Source organism: Diadema antillarum, unplaced genomic scaffold (assembly GCF_040938485.1).
Source record: "Diadema antillarum isolate AM-2024a unplaced genomic scaffold, OU_Dant_1.0 seq00000507_RagTag, whole genome shotgun sequence".
Classification (NCBI taxonomy): Eukaryota; Metazoa; Echinodermata; class Echinoidea; order Diadematoida; family Diadematidae; genus Diadema; species Diadema antillarum.
This window is the reverse complement of record NW_027271462.1, coordinates 3,532,516-3,557,630: the sequence shown is the minus strand read 5'-3', so window position 1 is coordinate 3,557,630 and position 25,115 is coordinate 3,532,516. Positions and strand designations below refer to the sequence as shown.

The window sequence follows — 25,115 nt, the reverse complement described above, 5'->3', positions numbered from 1 at the left end:
TAACGGAGCATTCAAATTCACTATCGGAACATTCAAATTCACTATCAGAGCATTCAAATTTAAGAGAGGAGCACGCATTTCATCAATGAGCATTCAAATTCATGTCAAGCTGGCGACGGAATCTCGTCGGTCATTCAAATTCGTGAATAGGCAACCATGTTCCAAATAACTGCATCCAATTTAAAAGAATTTAGTTAGTTTGGGACCGTGTATGCATGTGTTTCTCATTTGGCTTTGAATATATTGGGATTTATGATGATTATTTATTTTGCAGTTAGAGAGGTCCACTGTTCATTGACAACTTTGAACTCGCGCTTAGCAAATAGGAATATACAGGCACATGTTCCTCAAATTAGACATAAAATGGAGGTCCCATGTGTAAGAGAGTCACAACTCATGCACGTAAAAGATCCCACTTCATTTATTCATCGCAAAGAGCAGAACATCTATATACCTGGACCCCATAGACCAGCTTTTGCAGCTGAATATGGGTTATCCAGCCATCTTCTTTGATAGAAAATGAAAAAAAAAAAAAATAGGCACTGTATAGGACTATAGACGAGCATAATACGGAGGGTTGGTTGACACTTTCGAGGAAAAAAAAATCGACTATTAATATTGAAACTGATATGCATGAACATTTTATACGTGTTGTTTGTTGTGTATTGCTGTCTGATTGATTTACTTTTGCTGGACTAAGTGAGATCATTATGTGTTAGTTTGTCTTAAATTGATGAATGGTCACTATGTGGTTGGTGTTGGGGCGTTGTCAGCATGCAGTATCATCAAGAAATATGATTACTAGTCGTTGTGATGTTTGGGTGCACTGCTGATTGGACATTGCAAATTTGAAATTTATTGAGATGAAAAACAAAGAATACGTGAACAGAGAACAATGTAGAACATGTAAACAATCCTAATTACACTATATGCAAGCATTCATTGGTTGTGTTGGCCCCTTTTCCTTTCTTAAAAGTCTCCTCCATTTTCGTCGTTAAATTGATTGCACGAAGTAAGAACTTGATCGCCTAAAAATGAATTTGAATGCTCCAAACAAGCTCATTGGGACTATCACGTGACTATCGCATGAATTTGAATGCACGAGTAGGAAAATCGGTGCTCGCATTTTGAAATTGAGTGCCCAATTGTGAATTTGATTTCACGAAAACGAAATAGAACGCTCATAAATGAAATTGATTGCTCGGATTCTGAACTTGAATGCCCGAATATTTTCGCGTGCGTGCGCTGCGTGAATTTGAATGCACATTAATGAATTTGAGTGACAAAAGTATGAAATTGACCGGGAAAACCTATACTAAATGACAATAGATGTGCAAAATGAGCACTGCGGATTGGTTGCTGCCTTGCTGTTGCCAAAGGAACATGACAAATCCAATGACTATGACATTCCTCATAGTATTCTTTTTAAATTGTCTTTAATCTTGTACTATGCTATTAATGCTAAATTCATGTGTAAATAAATAGTTTTTATCAGAGGTGTTTTTTTTTTTAAGTCTCTATATACATTTTTACATTGGGGGAAAAAAAAGAAATATTTCTGGAAAGTCTGGAACAATTTTGTGTAATTTTCCTTGTGCAAAATGTTATTGGTGGGGTGGATATGGTTTAGTGCTGTGGTACATGTATGATGCTGTAAAGTGTACTTGCACCACAGTGTGGTGAAAAAAAGGAAGTACTATTTGAAAATAATTATGACTTACTTGCCTTCAGTACTTTATTGCAATGCAAATACTTTGCTAACTTTGTACTTATTAATGGTCATGTGCCTAATCCACCTTCACGTTTCTTCATTCCTTTTTCATATAAAGGCAAAGATAATGTTCAAATATATGTCCATATTACACAGCTTTGGAAGTATGGTATAGAATTTCTTTATGTCATATGAAGTTAAATCTAGATTTTGAAGTATCGAGTAAAAATAACAAATATGATACATAAAATATCATTTTATTCAGTAGATCAAAAGGCATTATCAAAAACTCCAGGAAGGAACACCTAAGCATTATATGAAAAATGATGGTTGCTATACCAGAAAATTGATATTAAATTCTGGCACAAGTATTTCTTCAGGTGGTGATCTGACAGGTATGCCCTTGCCATGTTTGTAGTTAAAATAATTGGTGTATGCATTTTTATCATGAGAATACTTTTGCTTATGCAATGCTGTGACATCGTGCTTTTTGGCTCTTTGGTATTGCTTAGTTTATGGTTTATTCTGATCCTTTACAATGCCCTTCTGTGTATATTTCTCTTCTGCTCTTTGCCACATGACTTCTGAAGATGTAGACATTGACTGTAATGCACAAAATGTACGGTACTGTTCATTCATGTTTGTCATTGGAAGATAGCTACAAGCATTCCGTGCATGATGACTGTTTAAGAACGATGAAAATTTCGTGTCTCCTCATGTGTGACTGATTTTCATGAGCAAAGCTTTAGAGAAGACTGTTTTTTTTTCATTGTCCAATTTATTTTTCCTCATAGGTGCAGCTTGCCTGACACCGGTACAAGGTATATTAAAAGAGTACAATAGTGTAGGCCTACTGCTTGCATATGATGTGGTTTATATTATCACAGGCTAATACAGATAGACGTTATATTTTGACTTCCTTGCCTGGGTGTTTGCAGTAAATGCCCATCGTGAATCTGTGAACATGTTTATATAAAGTTTGCTTGTAAAGTGGTGAAATTCAGTTTGTGATGATAAACAACATTTCTGACACGCCCTCTACTCAGTATGCATATTCCAAATGATGTTCATTGCTCAACTTAAAAACAGATCTGTTTGTTCTGTGCTGCGTGCAGAAAAAAAAAAAAGATGGTGTTATTAGAGTTCATGCATCTCCACTGAAGAATCCAAAACCAATCTGTTTGCTGTTGTAAAAAAAAAAAAATTTTGAAAGCATGCCAGTATGTGCATATCATATTTGTATTGTGAAGAACATAGTGAGTGGGGGTTGGGCAGGATATTTGTGGCAAAGTTTGATAGCATTTTTTTTTTCAAATACTGAAAGATCAGCGCAGTGCAGATGTAAAATTGTGTGTTCTTTTTAGTTTTTTAGTACGAATGCAGTCTGAATTATGAAACGATGGCATAGAAGGAGAATTGCTTGGGAGAAATGTTTACCCAAAATAATGAAGAGTATTCAAGATTTATCGTGACTGATATTGCATGGACAGAGCTGTCTTCATTCTCAACAGCTTGCCAGTCGAATACATTGTAGTGTGATACAGTGCAGGCACTGTATGCTGAACAGGAAACTTACAGGCGATAGAAAAAAAAAAGCAGGGTTTAGCAAGTCGTAAAGAGATCAAACACTCCAACAGACGTGAGAATTGACGTCAATGGTAAACTATCGTTATCACCTTGGTTTGCTCACTTTGCCTTACGTGATGACTATGTTTGATTAGGGGTTTGTGCTTTCCGTTACGTGATTCGAATGTAAAATCTTATGAATGTTTGTCTATTAAAGGAATTGTATAGTATTGGTTGGGATTAGTATTCAGCTTTTGACTTTCTGCGAGATACATAGACACCACTTTATGAAATGTTACAGAGCATACAATTCTAAAAAGAAATTCAAAGTCTATTTGATAGAAATCTGGTTTGAAATGGCTGATATATCCTAAAACAAAGCAATCCTAATAAAAAGTAGGTCCCACCTTTTTCATATGAAAACCAATTTTCGTCAAATAAACTTTCAATTCCTCTTAGAATTATATGCTCGTTCATATTTTATGAGGTTTCTCATAATCTAGAAAAATCATCATCAAAAAATGTTGGAAACCAGAAGCCATGTCTGAACCGAAACTATATAATTCCTTGAAGTTCTCGACAGACAAGACATTTTTTTTTTTTCTGCCAAAGGCAAGTTTCATGTATGGACAGGTGCGCAAATCCACTGTACTCATGCGAAGTTTGCCTCAGGAGACTCTGGAAATGTAACCTCTTGTAACACAATTAAATGGCTAGTATTGTTCGTTGTGATAAAAATTAAAATGATGCGACATGCAGATTTTCTGATATTGTATAGAGAGCAAAAGAGTCGTTTTATGATGAATAAAAGGAAGAGACGTCTTCCCTTATAGTACAGTGTATTGGCTGGATTATTGGCAGGGTTGCAAGCTCAAACGTTGGCAAGAAAGGGTAATGACTCACAAATGTAAGAAACCAGTCGTATTAAAAGCTATTTGAAGCTTTCATGTATCCCCAGAACTTTTAAAATTCAGTTTGCTTTTGTGACAAGAATACTGTCTTTACTCTTTTAGAAGCTTTCTTTTTTACATGTATATTTGACGAAAAAAACCCAAAACAAAACAAAAATATATATAATATAATTATGCAGATATGACATATTGTAATATATATTGTAAACATACCAAAATGAGGGAAGCAGTTTATGCGTTTAAAGGGCCAGGCTTTGTTGAGACGTTGCTGTATGTTTAAGTTCGGAGGAAACAGAATTTTGCGCTTATCTTCAGGTATCAGAAGGCCTATTGTAGTCCTATTTTGTACATTGTATCAGTCACAGAACAATATTGCTGCAAGTTTGTTTTCCAACAAATAATTGTTTGCTTATATTCTTTTAATGTTGTGGTTCATAATTTGAGTGTAGAACTGTACAATCTGAAGAACATGTTTATGCATGTGATGCATGTAATTTTATACAGTTTTATATGAAAATCATGGAGGTGCCTAAATTGTATCTGACAGACAATTAGTCGGTTTATGACTCATGAATGTACTTGGCATTCAGTCGATTTGTTGTGCTTCCCATTTTGTATGACAAAACAAGATACATGTAATGTAATTGTCGGAGAAATGTCTGAGTCAAATTTTAGAACCATTCTAGATAAGTAAATAACATAAAGATAACGATCATGATAACAGGTTGTAAACGTGCGTACAATGCTACGTTACGATATGGGAAGAGGCAACGCACCTTGTGTATGAGCTGAAAAACCATATAATGATTTTATTGTTGTTGTTTTTTTTCAAACATTTCCATGTGATGCATATTTTCTTATGGTATCCTGACATGAATAGGACACATCTTCTGACGTAAATGAGTTTGATTTAGATGAAGGTTAGATTTAATAAAGACTTTCGAGTTATAAGCTATTGTTGCCACTCAGAATTTCTTCTGCTCGTAATTTACCACTTTGAAACCGTTTTATTTTCATCGTGGAAGGAGCCTTATTGTATACCCCTTAAAGGCAAGCTTAGAGGTTCTGCAGCTTGTATTTTGATTCATGATTTCTGTTCCAAAAATACATTGCCAGAATGTCAGTACGCGTTCCCAACCTGAATAGTGATCTGTTTTTTGTTTTTTTTTTTGGGCCTAAATTGTATTAGACCCTACATGATGTGAAAAAAGAAAATAGATGTGAATCAGATTTCGCTAATAAAAATTGGGCGCATCATACGGAGTGTTTGCTTTTCATACAAGTACGTTGCAGTGACTTGTGATTATTTTGATAAGTTTTCACTTCTTTTACTGCATCACAATGCAGTATAATTCAGTATCATACAGTGAATGATTAACGTGTGCGATGACATCATGACAGACATAAATGAATAGAACCACCCTTTCAAGGTCCATAGATGTGTACATGTTTATGGCAGTAACTACCCGCAATACCCGTTCACACTGCCATATCATACCCTAAAGTGTGGCTTCTGTACAAGTGTGATTATGCTCACTTTCGAATAACCATGTGGACGATATCTCAAGAGATAACGAATTTCGATCAAAATGAAGGCATAAAATCGTAGTGACATAAGGTGCGAAAGTACAAAGGTCGTCGAAATCATACCAAATAATGCATCGACAAAGTTATCAGTTAGCTTAAAATCCCCACACTTTATTAACCAACACCAATTAAGTGTTACAAATAGAGACTACATATGTATGATATCTGCAGTTATATTTTCTATGTCAAAAATTGAACTCGTTCGGACTTTGCTTTTTAACCGTGTGATGTAAATTGATATATATAAAGACACTGAAAGAGGAAAGGAGAGAATAACAACAACGACATGACGGGAAACCCACATCCTAACAACTGTTCGGAATCGCTATATGGTAACAGTGATAAAATGTAGTTTTTATTTTAAGATGGTAAAAATGATCTCCGAAAAAGTAAAACTTACAACCAATTTAAGTTGCACTTTTCATTCCCCACCCCCCCCCCCCCCCCCCCGATAGTTTTTGGTTTCCAAGTCATGAAAATAGCCCTTGTTTATACCCTCGGTTGCTACTTGCAAAAATTTCAAAATGTAAGGTGCATGACGTCGGAAAAGAAACACTTTGAATCAACCGGTAGATCTTTGTGTTTTCTGTTTGTGTGTGTATGTGTGTGTGTGTGTGTGTGTGTGTAACATAAAAGCTATGAATAATGAGGAAATTCTACTCATGTAGTAATAATGATATTATTACAGTTGCCTTTCAGACTTGGACGTTTCTATAAAATTATGTGAAAAAAAAAATAACACTGCATGTTATACATTGTACTATAGTAGATAAATAGCCATAATAGTCAACAACCTAGGGCTAGTGAATGTCAGTCATTTAATCAGACCTTAAAAGCGCTCTGCAATCTTTTGAATAATAACGCCTAGAGAATAACAAAGCACAAACAAAACAAAACAAACAAAAAACAAAAACAGTAGTGATACAAACACACTGTAATGGTAACCGTAACAATATTTCGTATTAAGAAAAAAGATGAAAGCTTTTCTGTGCCATATTACAATTTGCCATGTCCATGGTGTTTGCGTGAAGCAAACCACAGGACCCCGTTTTTCAAAAGATAAAAACGATTATAAATTTCCTTACCACGCAGGCTGCTATAGACATAATCATGATAGAAATATAATATAAATCAACGATAAATCGATTATATCCAACATTTCATAAAACATTGCCTAGGGAGGTGGGTCGTCTCACCTCCCTGAGCAGATCGACTACAGTCTTACTGTAATATGATTATGCCATGATTTCTGGCTATCTCTTCGTAATAATCTGTATAGAATAAACAAGATAGCGCAGAAACATTTAGTCTCTGCTGCAAATTATGTATAGGTTTACAGTGTTATTTCATTTTCGTGACAAAAACCAACCCTGAAAGAAATGAGAAAGAAAAGTACTTGCAACGCACAAAGATATTAAGCATTGCATGATGGGGTAGTCACATTATTCGTCTTCATTGAGAGATATATGGAAATTGAGAGATATTCGGAAGAGGGGAAATACCTTTGATATTAAGCACGCAAGTTTCCCGGCTTGAGTAAATAAGTACAAAGTGTATAACGAGAGATAGGACAAAGCTTCCTCTTCAGAAAATAATGTATGCCATTAGGTGCCATAGATACGTTAGAAATCGAATCTATTTTCTTCAATACACTTCCTTTATGTGTGTATGTATTTATTGGAGTAGAACTTATTTGTAATAATTTATATTGAGTTATATTGATATAGCTCGTTTACGGCTCAAATAAAGGGGGTCCATAGTACACTCACGTACTTGTGACCACCTTGTTTTTAGGTAGACCTCGCGTTCAAACAGTTTCGATTAGACATAGCTGCTGTTACTTCCAAGGTAGCGTTGAATTATGTTTAAGTGACACCCTATCATCGATTAAATTTGCAGTTATTATACTCGGCAGTCATCAACTGAACATAACTCAGAGAATTCTGGTGTTGCTGGTTATCCCGACCGTATACAGCTGTTGGGTAAGTGAAACACTATATCATTGTAAGAAAATATAATTTGTACAGTTTACCATAATCATATTTATCGTGGTCTCGGTTAGTTTCCAGTACTGTTGTTGTTGTTGTTGTTTTTCTTTCCAGCGAGATTAATAATGTTCCTAGCTTCAATGACACTCCCCGGCAGTACAGAAAAAGTCTTTTTGCTCCGCAAATGGAACTTGTCGAAACGCTATTTATACATTATTTATACATTATTTATACTATTTCGATTACTTATTACGTTGAACTTTGCATTATGTTTTGTTTCATTTCACTGCTCTTACGCTATGCTGTCCATTTTATATGAACCACTGGCATTGCCAGGATTGAAAGACATTCGTATTTCAGTTGAAAAGGAAATTAAACTACTCGAAAATAAAAATATTGGCCTTAAGAATTTTAGCTGAACAGTTTATGCTACAACAAACAGGCAACGCACGCAAATTTTCCGATTTCATCTTTTTCATCCTTCTACTCCCTCCTTCTAATCATCATCATGTCCTTCCCCTCTTTTTCCACTCTCCTTCCCTGTTTATTTTCTGCTCTTTCGAGTTTCTTGTCCTCATCCAGCTCACCATCCTTCCCCTCATCTCATTTCTTTCTATAAATCAGACCATACATACAACCTTCCCTTTTCTATTTTAACTAAACCACAGATATTACTGACTGGCTCAATATGTTCGGAGCGTTGAAACTGATGCTGCTCGCCTTCAGCATCATGAATGTGATGCATGATGCCGAGTCTGCCCCCCTCTCCTCCAACCTGGTGTCATCCTTCTCCAGCCCCAATCCCAGGCTGCCTTTCAGACTCATGGCTGTAGATAACACTACTGGTGATGTCTACATTGGAGCTGAGGAGGAGATTTACCACCTTGGATCAGATTTTACCTTGAGGGAGACCGTTGAGGTTGGGTTATGCAATATACAGAGATCCACTGTTTTTGGTGAACAGGACAAGAACAGACTGCTTGTCATCGCACCTGCACCTACAGAGAGACTCATTACATGTGGAAGATGTGATGGTTATTGTGAGAAAAGGAAGCTATCCAATATCACTGACGCTGAAATGTACTATGACGACAATCAATTGGTCTTAGGGAAGAAAGACGACCAGCCTGTGGTTGGAGTAGTAGCTGCTGTTGGTTCAAATAGGTTTCAGCATCTCTTTTCAGGTGTAAGTAAAATTCAGGGGTTTGGAACACCAATTGTCAGAAAACACGACACAACGTCCCTTAATTATTTGCAAGGAATGTTATCTACAGATGCTAATGACGTGAATGATGTCCAATACATTCAAGTTATTTTGAGGGCTCCATTCATTTATTACATAATAATACGTAAATCGGCTACAACAAATCCTGTGATAGGTAGACTGTGCTTGAACACAACCGATCCAAATCTTGAATCCTACACACAAATTCAAATAGAATGCACAGACCAGACAGGATCAAACTACAACGTGATCCAAGCAGCTCACATTGGTCCTGCAGGATCCCAGCTAGCTGACTCCTTGAGTATCAATAGTACTGATGACGTCATGTATGCTGTGTTTACCAAGGAGAACTCATCACCTGTACAGTCTGCTCTGTGTCTCTACAAGATGAGTGATATCCAGCAGAGATTTACACAAGCTGTAGTTGACTGCATCACATGTTCAGGGGGTACAGACTGTGATGGGAAATCAATTGACTACTTGTGTGGCAACTCATGTGGCTTGGTAAGTTCCACCTTATTATTATCATCATACATTCTCAACAACGCACAGACAGAGTCCTTGCAAACGATACAGATTATTTTGATGTATTTTTTGTAGTAGGCCTATACATGTACATTGTACTTATACATCGTTCGATTACGCAGCATTATAAGAATGATACTGCAATGGAACGTCTCACCGCAAAGCCGAATATGACAAGTGCTATATAATACCTATTTAAAAAAACACACATTGACGCATGCAGGACATTCTCAATCACACACTTAATTCACTGCCTCTGACAGTAATTCGGTGAAACAATAACGCTGATCTTGCTGAAATCACTTCAAATCAGTTATATGACAAGAAACTTTTTTAGTGATGCAAAGAGTTACGAAGTTTCTATCAACGGGACCCATAAGCCTAAAGTTTGTTATTCATTCAATGTAGGTCCTACATATATAATTCTTTTATGTTTGACAAACTTTCAGTGCACAATGAGACGCAAAGGAAATGTAGGTTAACTTTCCAGTAGTATTGAAAAACGTGATTTTTTGTAAGGTTTGAGCTAATATTGAATAAATGGGAACATGACACTGGTAATTTCATCTTCCTTTCAAAAATAAAATTGCTGAAGAGGGTGTGCACTGCTTGAAAAATGTAAACTTCAAAACTAATTATTTTTTTTTACTCTGACACGTCTGTGCAAAAAAAGACGAACAGAAACTACCATATAGGGTGAGAAAAATTTTAAACTCAGGATATTGCCAATTATTTAAAAAAAGGAATCATAAACGAAATATAATCATACACGTTTTAAAAGGGTATTTGGTCCTGAATCAATTGGCATGATTTTTGTGTTGTATAACATTGTGTTCACGTTTGGATGAACGGGAGCATTGTTCGCGAGAGTGTAAAAATTGTCTTGCGCCAAAGTGTCAAAGCGAGAGGAGATTCATAGCATAATGCATGCTCATTTTCAAGCACACTCATGCCACATAGCAAATTAAGGTGCAGACTTAGAGTCCTTTGGGAGAAACAATTCATTGTGATGTTAGTTCATTTTTATATTTGGGAAATTTGCAATTTTACAGAAATATACATTTTACGTAATGATGACCGAGTTTCATATAGGTAACCACAAACACACACATACACACACACAGACACAAACACACTTACACACAGACACACACAAACATATATACATATATATGTAATCGAGTTGAATTCACAATCCAATCACGTGGATCTGTAAGTAGAATAAATAATACGTCCATTTACGATGGATGCAGACATGTATTATAGTGTGGAGCTGAAGAACACAACAATCTGGCTGATGTCATTTTCTCAGAATTTGAAGCAACTCGCATTAGCTACACTTCAATTTGAGAGGTGAACGAGGCAAAGTTGTGAGGGCAAGTTTTTTCAATTTAGATCGCTGCATTTATGTAGAAACTTCCAACAATATTTGGAAGGTGTTATAAGAGTGAACGGGTTAGGAACATTTTTTAAAGAGAGAGAGAGAGAGAGAGAAAAGGGGGGGGGAGGGTGTATTCCTGCATTCTATTTTCATGCACTGTCTCAAAACAAAACAGTGAGAGAGAACAATCCGCGCTTACTTCTTTTATTTTGAAAGAATGAAAGCCTTTATTTGGCTTTGATCCTATCAAGTAAGCTTATATTTCGAAACCTTAGCAGGCATCACATCAGCACTGAATAGGGCAAATTATTCACAAAGAATGACATTTTTTTTTAACAGGTATTTGTCCTATTGTCTTAGCTTTTGCTCCAGGCTTGCCTCACTTGACAGTGCGTCTTCAGTTTACGGCGCAACAATGATCTTTTTTGGTTGTATGAAGTGCATGATGTTGATGCAATAAAAGTTTCCAAGAACGCTAGGCGTCCTAAAAAAACCAAAACAACCCCCCCCCCAAAAAAAAACAAAACAAAAACAAAAACAAAAACAAAAACACCTGACTATTAGCTGTCGCAGAACAGTAACGAACTTCAATCTCAACAAAGGGCATCAAAAAAGTCAAAGACTAGATACTTGTTCAAGCATCACGTAAGTATTACCATGATTATTTGGGGGAAATCGTTTTTAATGCCCTTGGGTTATCCAAGCATTTATGCACACTGCACAAAAAAAATCCTCCAGAATGATTCGGGATAATAAAGCACCCTTCCAAAGCACGCATGATAACTTTTCATTCATGGCTGGTGTTAAAGATTATTGAACATTTCAATAGATAAACTTTTTGACTCACCTTGTGAATACCATTGACTTGATTATGAAAGATGAAGGTACAGTCAGGCAGCCCGTGTTCTCACTGAAATTACTGAGATCAGTATAATAACATCTACCATGCATTCAACTACTTATTTTGGTTGTTAAATTAAGTGCGGATCATGTTTTGTTAACCATGCTGGGCCCAAAACTCACAAGATCTAGAAAGTAGAGAGTGCCATGCTAAGCCTGATAAAAATGGCGATGCTTACTATGCCTATGTCAATAGAGCGAACTCTTTGAATGCTTCAGTAGTACTTGCTTTCTCTGATATGGAGCCCACGTCTATCATTACTACTACAGAGAGAGACTACACTGTGGCTTTCATTGGAACTAGTGACAGTGACTTGCTGAAGATATGAACCATTGTACTACTTACTTGGTTTTTAGATTCAGTGCGGATTATGTTTTGTTTACCATGCTAGGCCCCAACCGAACCGAATCCAGAAAGCAGACATTGTCAAGCTAATGATGAGGAAGGGAGAGCTTTTTACGCCTATGCGAATGGAGTGAACCCTGTGACTGCTACACCAATACTCGTCATCTCTGATGTGGAGCCCACGTCTATCATCACTACTACAGAGAGAGAATACACTGTGGCTTTCATTGGAAGTAGCGAGGGTGACTTACTGAAGGTATAGGAACTATGCAACAATGAGAATTGTTTATTATTCATATTTAATGAATCAATTACCAATACACTCCTGATTGAATTATATTCCACACGGGGTGTTAAAAAACCTTAAAGGATTATAGTGGGAATGGAATATTGCCTGTATGTATAGTTCACCAATTAAAATATGAAAGATAGAGAATTGAGGTGTGAATGATCTACTACGATTGATTTTCTGTGCTATGACGTAAGTTGATGAATCCTTTAACAAGAAATGGAAGACAACGAGCAGCATCACATTTTATCTCTCTCAGGTGCAAAGATGATAATTTACTCATATTTTGTATCATTTCATTTTGATTTCGTTATGTCAATTGCAATAGAAACTAAAAGCTTGGGAGGATGGACAGGATATTTGGGCACTCTTAAACATGTTAAAGGGAGATTGATACCCAAGCATGAATACTTGCATTCTGTAATGCAGATAGTCCACCGCATCAATCAACTATGTACACAGATTGTGATGTCATGCTGTATAGTGACAAGCATAACATCACGAACTGGTATGGTATTTCTGTGTTAATATGATAGAATATCAATGAGGTGAAGCGATTATTAACAATTATTGAATACCTCCTAATTTTGTTCTTGTCTTTCAACATGATGAAAGAGCTCTTCAATGTACACTTTCTTTAGAAGACGGGGAAGGATATTACCTTGAGCATGTCTTTGTGTAAAGTCGTGGGAATGGGAAACTTCCATTAAAAACGTAATTTTGCAGGATTCTCTTCACATTTTCTTGTATCGTTCACGTACTGTGACATCATAAATTGTATAGCGTTCTTTCAATGGCGGCAAATTTAACCACGAAACATTTTTAAATTCGCATTTTTTTTTTTAAACGGATTTAAATTTAAATTTCCTCAAACATCACTGATGTGTTCTACTAATATCTTTGCATAATACTCTACATACTCAATGTTTGGGGTACATTTTCCTTGAGGAGATGACCGTTTGATCCACAAAATGTACTTTTATTTATATTGTTATTATTATTTTACCATTATCATCATCATCATCATCATCATTATTTTCATCATCGGACAATACCGGAAAGGGTCTCGACTCTCTCTAACTGTTTATTGACTGTCACAATTTAGAATGATATATCTGTAATATTTAACATCTGTCAACCACTTAACCATTTCATGCACGGTTAGGTTCACGTGGTAGACAACTCTTCAGCCTACCAGTACGAAAATGTTCCTCTTGGACAAGGATCTGTTCTACGAGATGTGTTTCTAGATGAGGACAAGGAGCAAATTACCATGGCAACGGGGTCCGACCAACCTGACCAAGGTTCACAGGTGACACACACAATACCTCTTATCATGAAAATACCTTTGTGAAGTTTAACCTGATCGGCCCTTACGTGCTGACAAAGTTTAATAGGAAATGTAATTGGGAGGTAGTTGTTGAAAAGTATTAGCCACTATATGTACTATGCAATCTTTTCAACAAACCATGCACTTTCAAGCGTCATTAATTCCTCGTGTCACTACCGTTTTCTGCTGCTGAGTGAATAATAATTTGATGTCAGTCATTTCGTGTGTGAGTGTTCTTTTTAATTTTCCTCTGTATTTCTGTTTAGCTTAGAATGCATATTATATATGATTATATATAAAATTATGCTAGTTATTACTTTCGTTTGGGATGGTGTATGTTTACTATCGCAGTGAAGTACTGTAAGTCAGTGTGCAGGCCTTCAAACAGTGTATCTTTTGACGATAACAAACTTCTTTGCATCTTTGATTTTCCTGTCATGTATACCAAGTGAACATGTCATGCTAGGAGATGATCCAAAAGAGGTTTGATGAGAATCAATTTTGAAGTAATTTAAGCTGTCTGGATAATTCATTATGCCAAATGACTTGAATAAAAGGCATGCGTGCATTTCATCTTTGATAAACTCATTAATCTTTTTTTTTTGGTTTTTGTTGTTGCAAAAGCAACGGTAAATTTACGTATAGTCCCTACTTACCTCGTAATTTCAATTACACAACTTTATGAATAAAATCATTACAGGACCACTAAGAATTGAGGGGAAAATCATCGATATTAATCTTCTCTTTTCCTTGCTGTGAATGCATAAGCAGCTCACACACAGCGCTTTAATATTTTCGGTTGATCTGATTTTGATATAAGATTCACAATGATCATACACATTCATAACGGTTGCGAATGAGATTAATATCACTAATCCTTTCAATGGATGATCTTTGTATAAGCCATTCATTACTAGCTGTAAGGAATAGAAACAATAAAACATTAATTCCGGCAGGGATAATAGGTAATGTAATGGTTAATAATGGTTGTGGCAGATTCTTGAACTATACTGAACGTACAATGCAGAATTCTGCCCCTTACATAGACTCGCGATGAGCATTCAGTGTTTGAGTCATTTACATTATTTTACTTTAATATTTATATCTATTCAACAGTTGATCTTGCTCTTTGTTGTGAACGTTCAGGTAGTGAAGCTATCCCTAGCAAACTGCAGTAATTACCAGACATGTGAGGAGTGCATTGGAGAAAGCGGTGGTAATGGTGGAGATCCTTACTGTGGATGGTGTACTCTAGAAGCCAAGTAAGATGGATTGCACTGCATTCCAGTAGAATACCAATATACCAATAGTAGTTTATTTACTGTAACTTACGTTGTGTGAATACAGAACGGTATCGATTCTTATTATGATGCTCTGCTGTATGTAGAATGTTGTATCACATTGCATGGTAGATGAACAACGTCGTTATATCTACACAATTCGTAAAATTACAGTCGCTGCACTTACTGACATAGCGGCTCCAAATTCTGTACGATGGTTTTCAACGGTACAAAGAAAAGTGAGGAAAAGGATAACGTGATGAAGCAACATATGAAAGAGGTTAAGGGAGCCACAGAGTAGGCTCTACGTAAGTTATTAGACATCAGTTTCAGTGTGCAATGCACTATGTATACAAAGATTGCAACAACCATGACAGCAATATCAAATCATCTTTAGCACACACGCGGGTGACATCAGAAAACGAAATATTACCTAAATTATCTGATGTCGTATTATTTCTACATCATTCACAATTCAAGATAATACAATATTTTCAAAGAAGGATCAGTTTCAATAGAAGTTTCCCCTTCCTTGTTTATCTAAATTTTGTAGGATTGATATGACCACTATTTTTCTCAAATTGGTGCCCTGACAGTTGGTATGCACTTATCCAGCAGGTGGGTTTCGATCTCATTTACTTCGAGAACAAACAGTCACTGACATGAAACCGAAATTATTTTGTTAAGACGTTCTTCGTAACACAATGTTATTATGAAGTTATTAAACATTAAGGCTTTGATCGCCGTATTTACTCTCTAATTGAAACACGTTATAGGCCTACTTCAACAACGACAAAGGGTATAGTGATAAGCGATAATTTTCTGCGGCATCATTGCGAACTTCATTTGAGTGCCACGCAATAATTTTCTTGTCCCATTGCACTGTCTTGTTCAGGTGTACGAGGTATCATGAATGCCCGTCCAGTGATCAGTTAACTCGATGGTTATCATACAACGCAGTTCAGTGTGTGTCCATCTCCGTGGTTCATCCCTCGGACGAGCTACTGTATCAGAAAACTGAGCAGACTGTAAGTATATTGCTGTAACGATGTGTTGAAAAGAAATTCGTTCAAATCGGAACATCTAATGCGACAGATCTGACAAAATGGTTGTCATACTTGTCAGAGATGGTTAGAAATTATTGCAATTTGAAAAAAAGTTTCAATGTTTGAAGTTAACAGTGTGATCTGTTTACAGATGATTTGAAAAAAAAAAGCCTTCAGAATTGCTAATCTGATACAGTGGCATAAAATGTGCAATTTCGTAGAACATGTCCGAGTCTCTTGATTTTTTCTATGCACTCAAATTTTAGTTGTACATCACAGTGGAGCAGCTTCCAGATTTGCGGAATGAGTTCTACTATCTCTGTACCTTTGATGATTCGTACGAAACAACCGCAACTGTAGATGAAAATGAATTGCGCTGTCTGTCACCTCCAGCGGGAGCCCTACCGCCAATTCCTGTCGGCGGTAAGTGGTGTTGGTTTTGTTCGTAATATCACTTCAAAGCGCATTGTAATTGATTTGCAATCAGACTGCTGCATATTTTCAGACTTAAAACAAACACAAACAAACGCGGGTTCAGTCTAAGCATTCAACATATCAACTTACTTCACTACTATCCACAGCACCCGAGTTTTCATCCAATGATATTCGATCCTGCGTGGAAGGTTTGTGATTTCATAAAAACAATGTTTTCTGAAATGTGATGCTGTGAGCTAGTTCTGCGAATGTACATTTTTGTTTGATGTTAGAGTTACCCGCTTCTTTCACACACAGATGACAGCATCCGTGTAACACTAGCCATTAAATCGACGGAATCTGGAATACGTTTTGTCAGCAGAGATCTGTACTTTTACAACTGCTCTTTAGACACGTCGTAAGTTGTGTGTTTTCCTCAGGCTTTATCCTTTCTCGAGAACGCTATGAAAAGTCCAACCAAGTTTCCTTTTTGATGTATAGGTTGTGCAGTTCCCATGAAATACTGAAAAGGCCATAGGTACTTAACACTCTTGACTTTTCTTTTCTGTCTCTTACTTAATATTGATTGAATTACTGCTCTAATCACGTTTAATCTCTTGTTTTTCTTTCGATATTTGTCATCTCGAATACTCTCTGGCCGGAAAAAAAAAGTGAGCAAAGTAGGATATAAAAATGTCGTTAATACGAAGATATCGTATGCATGGCAAATAAATAAATAAAAAATAAAAATCTGGATATACCGACCACTGATAGTATTGTTACTGTGCTCTTGATCGCATGAAATTATACTCGAATGCAACTTTACACTGAGAAATGAATATCAAAAGTCTTGTTAATTGGCGTACCAAGTTGATGCTGATAAGCATCCATATACTGTGTCATGTGTAGGCCCTACCCCGGCCCGCATGTCGAGATCGATTTTTTTTTGCCCCCCCCCCCCTTCATTCATATCAACATTGTGTAATTTTTATTACAATTTGGTACCATATCTGTTAATGAAATTTGTATTTTTTTTATATCGCAAACTGACTGTTTTGGGTGCACCAGGTGGGTTGGGGAGGATGGCCTGAGGGCCCAAGTCATTTAGTTGGCTCTTCCAGACCAGGGCTGTCCAACCTGGTGCACCCATACCACTCCAATGTATGTTCTAATTTCGAAATATGTACTATGATATTTGTGAATGAAAGCCGAATTAATAATAATAATAATAATAATAATAATAATAATATATATCATTCATTACCTTGAATATGAAATACACGCATCTTTAATTATTCCCTGTGAAAAAGTCCTGTCATCATGTTGCCATCCTCTGCAGATGTTCGTCTTGTGTGACCACGCCCTGGCCGTGTGACTGGTGTGTGTACGAAAACAGGTGTACACACAACAGCTCGTCTTGTGAGGGTGATACCATCGTGTTTGGAGATGAGGTGATTTCAGAAATATACGTTCGATGTTGCTATGGTAATTATTAATAGAGAGCGCGATACAGCAAGCATTGCAAGTGCATATTATACAAGAAATTGTATGTTTTATATAAATGTACGATAACATCAGTAACTACATTGGCGAAAGATAAAAATGTGTGTGAATCTTTTTTGTTGTTGAACAAAACCATACAAAGGAGGAAATGAATGGGACTTTGCCAGCCTATCTGTAAATGTACTTGTGTAAACATGAAGCAATGGATGTATCTATTTGTATTGTGTGAAAGTTCCACCAAGTGGAAGGCTTGAATCAAAAGATCAAAGCCCAGGGCAAACTTTGATGAACAGTACATTTTGATGATTGAACAAGAATTATCTGTAATAACTTATTGTCAAGGGTGATGTCAGCTGCTACTATTGGCTGTAACGTGTACAAAACCCCAAACTTCCATAGGGGTACTCGAGGATTGGTGTATGGTTTACATTCTTTTAAGCAAACGTGACCTGACATAAAAATGTAGGGGTGCGTTTTACTGCTAGCAGTGCCTTTTGCTTAATTTATTATTGCAGCGATAGCATGGATACAACCATGCATCTTGACAAGGACAGAGATGCTGGTTTCCATTAAGTAATGGTACAGTCCTCAAGGCATGGATCACCCCTAGCATGACAAGTCTCTGTGATTTTTGGTGCAATAAACACTCATGTACCTGGGGGGCATTTCATGAAGCATTTTGTCAGATATTTCGTCTGACAAAATGTTAAAAGCTACTGAAATCCTTGCATCTGATTGGCTGAGAGCAAATTTGTCCGACAAGTTGTCAGACAAAAATGCTTCATGAAATGCCCCCCTGAAGCACAAAGGCAGGACACATTTCTACCATACCACAAACCCCAATAAGAGCAAGATGATACAGAAAGGAAAATATAGTAATGTTCTTTCACAAGAAATAAAAAACAAGACAAGAAAGAACAATAGAGCATTCATGTCAGCTAATCTTTCCCTCAACCGGCATTTGTGAGTAACATTTGGTCATGGCGAACAGCAAGTACAATAATGGGCACCATATATGTGTAGTGTATAATGTCTTCATTGTATGCTGTATCATGGTTTACGGATCAAAGTATTAGCAACATTCGAGGGAAAAAAACTTGTAAAACAAGCACTCCTTTTGTATGGTGACTTCTGTTGTAATCTCTTGAGGTTCAAAAAGAAATGTTGCATGCTCTAAGGACCCAAGAAATGGCACTACCATCCACCTGTGCATTTTGGTCCATGCCTGCAGGTCAAATAAAGTTAAGGAAAATGTAAAAAAAAAAAATACAAAAATAAATGTATACATAATATACATGTGTGCCTTAATTATCCTTTTAATCATGTGCATATTAATAAAAACAGAAAAAGAAGAAATGCTAGTTGTGTAACAATTCTAAAAGTAGATGAGACATACTGTTCATGTAGAAGATTGGTTATGTACAATCATTATCAGGCATTTCATTAGAAATATGGATCACATGAAATTACACACAATAATTTTTGTATGTTAAGATACCTATTTGTGTCCGTACCTATCATGAGAATCACTGTTTTGTTCATTTGAACACTGCATTTGAACACTTTAAGGACCCGTCACTGTTCAGGCATGCTAACCTGGAAACATAAAACCGCAGATTACTTGAATATGAGACCATTCTAAGGCAAATAATTTCACACAACAATAGATGTACAATGTACTCTTAAATGAATCCCACAAAGATTGGAACAATCATCCTCCAGCAATCCCACTGATTCCCACTGATCAGTTACTAGCAACTGCACATGACAATACATGTATATGAAATTTCATCGAATTCTCGAAAGAGGCATAATAGTTCAGATACTCAAGTAGTCCAGTAGGCCTCCCGTTCCAATATTCCAATCCATTATCCTCCTCATTTCCAAAATAGATAGCAACTGAGACGGGAAACCGAGGTCAACTGTACTGCCCTCAAATCCTTGGTCCCGTAGAGACTGAGACTTTGATACCAGTTGGGGTAGAAACTTCCTACACCCTTCGAGGGAGCAATCTTCCAACAGATAGTTCAAAGGTATGTCGTCGTGGCAAACTCTCTCGCACACAACATTATAGAGTATGGACGTGGTAAATCCGGTGTATAAAATAAACTGTACCAAATGCGTTTCAATTTAGTTTCAATATATTATATACATTTGCGATAGTCGCGTTTTCTATCACAGGTATGACATAATTATGGTCCACATTAAGAATAGATCAGTGACTTACGAGAAAATTAGAGCAAAGAGATACTTTTAGGGACGATCTCATGTAAAGGCATCACTTTAATGAGAATCTAGCTGAAATTAGACAAATCTGGAAATTCTAGGTACATCTGAATCTGTATGTCACCTATGCGACTCAAGGGTTTTTGAAATGGCCATCATGCGATTGCTGGTAATACGCCATTTCGTTATCCGGTTTTTACGTCTCATGTTCTTCGTGTATATTTCAAAAGCGAAAAAAAAAAAAAACAAACTGGACCCTCATTACATGTACGTGAACTCACTAAATTCTGTTTTTTCCCCTCTCATTTATCATTATGTTGTTCGATACTTTTTAGACAGAATATCAAAAAATTGTGTTCAGGAAAAAAAAACAAACAAACAAGGAGCTCAGAAACAAGTGAGGGTGAGTGGTCACTCATAAGAATACCTAGGAATGACGTTAACATTTTTATCTGAACGTGAAACTAAAATTTTGAACAAACGTCCAGTTTGCCAACATTGTTAAGATTCTTCCTATATATGACACATTTCTCGTTAACGTGATTATGTCTTGCTTAATGGTCGTAGGAGTCTAAACTCTTTCATTGCTTTATCATACTATGTTTACCAATGCATTTTTAAGAGTCATCATGTGGGTTGTGTCATTATTATATTTCTATTTAAATAGGTCAAGTCATACGAATGTATATTACATGTGGAAGGAGGGGAACAGATAACAACTGCTACTAGCTTCAACCACAGTTACGTTGAGTGTGACAAGAAAAGCGTAAGCATACCTAAACTCTTCATTTTAATTCACTATCACTTCTTATCATTAAATGCATAAAGAAACCTTACTCTATCTAGAAACAAACACAGAAGCTTTAGTACTTGCAACCATGAAATATGGGGCCTATGTCATTAATTTTGACTTATGGTACCTAAGCGGTAACTGTTTGGCATGAGTCATTCGTATTGTTATATAGATGGAATCGCAGTTAAATCAACGAGGTAGGCCTATATCATATTCATGCCACACAGGGTTCATTCAAATTCTGTAAAAGCACAGGGTTTTTATTTTTTCCCTTGTACAAATAAAACTATCATGACAAAATCAACAATTTTCTTGAAAAATAAAGAGAAGAGTGCCCAAAAGAAATATATGTAATCATGTGCATCATATACATACACAAAATTTCATCGTATCATAGTGAATGCAGGTGGAGTAGATTGTTATCGATAATCAAAGCAATTTGTTTGACTGGGATAACGATTTCTGCACCATATGGTATCGCAATTTTCCCTTATTTTTAACTGAAGGAAACACATTCACACAGATAAACAAATTGATCTTATTTGTAATATCGTTTAGCCAAGGAGGACAGCACAAAGAAAGGGAAAAATTGGGACAGAATCGCATTGAATCGAATTAAGTTACCTGAATCGAATTAAAGTTACGAAAATTAAAAGAAGAGAATGAAACGGTGTTTAGTAGTTTGGTGCTGTGTACAAGGGAAAAAAGGAGAAAATAGCATTACCAAGGATTTTGAAAAATGAATTACAGTTAATCGATATTCATGATTTGTGGTATAAGAATCTCGAGAAAAATTCATCCATGATGCAAAAATGTATTTTTTGCTCGTTTGTGGGAATCATTTTGCATACCACGCTTCGTCAATCTGCTCAGAAGAACAATAACGTTTACGGATCTTAACTCACTGCAGTATTCGTACAGTGAAAGCGTCCTCATAACCAACGTAAGCGTGTCTGTTCGCTGGAATTCTACAAACTACATTGATGACATCAGTAGAACTACAGGTTTGTATGAAACCACTATGCATTCTTCATTCCTAACTCTACAGTACATGATTGATTCTCTTATCCCCTTTCTTTGTACAAGGAAGGCTGGATCAGTGTAACTGAGGACAAAATGGTGCTATTTATAAAGGGGCGTATCAGGAAGTTTATAGATTTAATAGCAAAGACCAACTTTTCTCTGAGGAATAGGAGATAATTTGCTTTTAATTACCCTGAAATCACACATAAGTATTGGAGTAAAATAAAATGATGCAATACATGCGAATTAACTTCAAATGCTTTTGTAATGCTTTAGAAACATTGCACCGGTCATCTTCAACAATCAATAACTGAATACCTACACCCTCCCCCCCCCCCCCCCCCGTCCCGAAACTTGCGGTAAAAAAAAAAAAAAAATCACTTTTAATTTCTCCTATCAATACCCAATCTTACGGTTCACGATCATTTCAGTCAACATCCCCTCAGCTTTGGAACAATTTGCCTGCATGCATAAAACAAGCAGACTCGATAGACTACTTTTAATCCATGTAAAAAACTTATTTGTTTATTGAGTGGTCTTATGTCTCATGTCATACCATCTCTGAAACTGTACCTTCTTCTTCGTTTCTTTCTTTCTTTCTTTCTTTCTTCTTCTTTCTTTTCTATTTTTTCCCGTAGCGCTTAGAGACATTTCATGTGATAATGCGCTATATAAATATTGTGAATTATTATTATTATTATTATTATTATTATTATTATCATTATTATTATTATTATTATTATTATCATTATCATTATTCTATCACGATAAATTGTGCAGCAACAATTCCATAATTCAGATTGCCTTACAGCTTTTTTTTTTTTATCTAACAAACTATCAGCATTGATTGCGACATAAATATGTTGAAAATCCTGCCAGTTTTTAAAATTTATGCAAGCGAAAAAATGAGAACAATTATTCTTGGCCATCCATGTATAGTGTTGTGTTTGTCTATTCGATATCATGTACGGATTGATGTTTGTTTGTGTTATTTTTATTGTAGAGAAACCCATAGTCGCGTGTGTTGATTTGTAGTACAGTGTATTGATATATACGCATCATATCGATGGGAACTATAAGCTAATGATATAGCTTTGTGTAATATGAGTGTATATTATGAAAAATCAGATCAAGTCACAACGCAAATACAAAACATGGATAAGTTGTTGTGATCATTAATGCTATGCCTCCTGCTAATTTATAGAAAATAAAGTTTATTTCATCAATGATCATACATTCTGTATATATATTCTGGTAACGAAGAACAGTTTGATTGTTTCAGAGTTTGGAGTCTTCAGGTGGTCAATACTTTGCAGTTTGTCGCATTAATTACATGGAATAAGATGCCCTATTTTGCGAAGATATATAATAATTATAGGCCTACATGTCGATATTTTTCTGTCAGTGTCCCTGTACAAGTGTTCTGTGAATGGTGAAAGCTGCAGTAGGTGCCTCTCTGAGGAAGTGACCCCGACCAAACTAGGGTGTGGTTGGTGTGGAGACGACTGTAACGTTCAACTAAGTGATATCTGTCAGCGGAGCAGCTTTCTAAATCAGAGCCAGAGTCATCGGTGCGCCCCGCCAGATATCATCGATGTAAGTTTGCTTCTGATCTTGAAGTTCTGATCAGTGTGTAATCAATGCAGCTGATATGCACAATGCCAATGATTGTGAGAAAATTACTAACAAAGTTACTGTGATGTAACAATAATCATTACATAACTTCGTTAATGTTAAAGGACAAGTTCACCTTCATAAACATAAGGATTGAGAAAATGCAACAATATTAGTAGAACACATCAGTGAAAGTTTGAGGAAAATTGGACAATCGATGCAAAAGTTATGAATTTTTTTAATTTTTGTGTTGGAACCGCTGGATGAGGAGACTACTACAGCTTGTGAGTCATATGCGTACAACAGTATAAAGAAAATGTAAAAGAAAATTCAACATATTTTCACTTTTTTCGCATAATTAAAGAGCACTTGACTTGCCTCTTTCTAAAGGCAGGGGGAATAATATTACCCATAACATTTTTCGGTAACGAGTCAGGGGAATGTGTACTTTTTTCAAAAGATGGAATTTTGTGAAATTCTCTTTGTATTTTCCTTATATTGTTGTACGCATGTGACATCTAAGTTATTCATACACTGCAGTAGTCTTCTCATCCAGCGGGTACTGCACAAAAACTTCAAAAATTTATAACTTTTGAACGGATTGTCTGATTTTCCTCAAACTTTCAATGATGTGTTCTACTATTATTGCTACATTCTCTAAATCCTTATGTTTATGAAGGTGAACTTGTCCTTTAACTCTTCTTTCGTTAAGGACTTTACTTGACATTGCCAGATACCCATCTTTATGTTTGGGTCACTAGGGACACGGTTAGAACATCTTTCCAAAGGACGTGTACATCGGGCAAGAAGCAGATCATATAGAGGGTGGGATTCTGAAAATCGTCTTAACGTCAGAAATGTGCATAATATCTTCCCAGGATTCATCCTCATTTGCATATTTTTTCCTGAAAAGTTTCTTCCTAAGTTTAGGAAAAAGTTATGAAGAAACTTATTTAGTTTTCAGAATACCACACACACACACACACACAATTCTGACTTAGGAAGATCTTCCTAGGAAGTATTTCAAAATACAATCCTTGGGATCTCCATTGTAAAATACAGAGCCATATTCACAATTATCACGCAGCTAACACTTACGCAGGGATGTTTGTGAATATGTTTGTTTATCTGTCTTGGCGCGCTGTATATATAAATATTCCATAAATCACGACCACTGTAGACAGGGTAGAATCCTTGATATTATGTAACACAAAGTGTGGTTGCAGTTTTTCCCCGTCTCAGGACCAGTAGAGGGTAACACAAGAGTCGAAATTATGGGAACCGACATTGGCGTAACGTTTCTCGATATCGCGAACATCATCGTGGCGGGTGTCGAGTGTAACCTATCGGGTATGGAGAGCTTCTACGACCCTGGAAGAAGGTAGGCTCCTCCACTTACAGCTGTAATGACGCATTATATGTTTTTGACAATTTAAGTGTGTTTGAGAGGTCTTCTT

The 25,115-nt window shown here is 36.3% G+C and overlaps 1 protein-coding gene across 1 annotated transcript in view; it reads left to right on the top strand.

The window, feature by feature from the left end:
- The first annotated feature begins 8,451 nt into the window (after positions 1 to 8,451).
- The window catches only part of LOC139734026 (plexin-A4-like), a 33,726-nt gene continuing 17,062 nt past the window's right edge, over positions 8,452 to 25,115 (top strand). Inside the window, exons 1-14 of the mRNA XM_071644832.1 lie at positions 8,452 to 8,803; positions 9,143 to 9,492; positions 12,187 to 12,396; positions 13,595 to 13,741; positions 14,906 to 15,021; positions 15,935 to 16,067; positions 16,352 to 16,508; positions 16,818 to 16,917; positions 17,839 to 17,950; positions 19,895 to 20,035; positions 20,896 to 20,994; positions 21,932 to 22,025; positions 23,450 to 23,640; positions 24,885 to 25,039. Coding sequence (XP_071500933.1) covers positions 8,452 to 8,803; positions 9,143 to 9,492; positions 12,187 to 12,396; positions 13,595 to 13,741; positions 14,906 to 15,021; positions 15,935 to 16,067; positions 16,352 to 16,508; positions 16,818 to 16,917; positions 17,839 to 17,950; positions 19,895 to 20,035; positions 20,896 to 20,994; positions 21,932 to 22,025; positions 23,450 to 23,640; positions 24,885 to 25,039 — 2,357 coding nt within the window. The remainder of the gene's footprint in view (positions 8,804 to 9,142; positions 9,493 to 12,186; positions 12,397 to 13,594; positions 13,742 to 14,905; positions 15,022 to 15,934; positions 16,068 to 16,351; positions 16,509 to 16,817; positions 16,918 to 17,838; positions 17,951 to 19,894; positions 20,036 to 20,895; positions 20,995 to 21,931; positions 22,026 to 23,449; positions 23,641 to 24,884; positions 25,040 to 25,115) is intronic.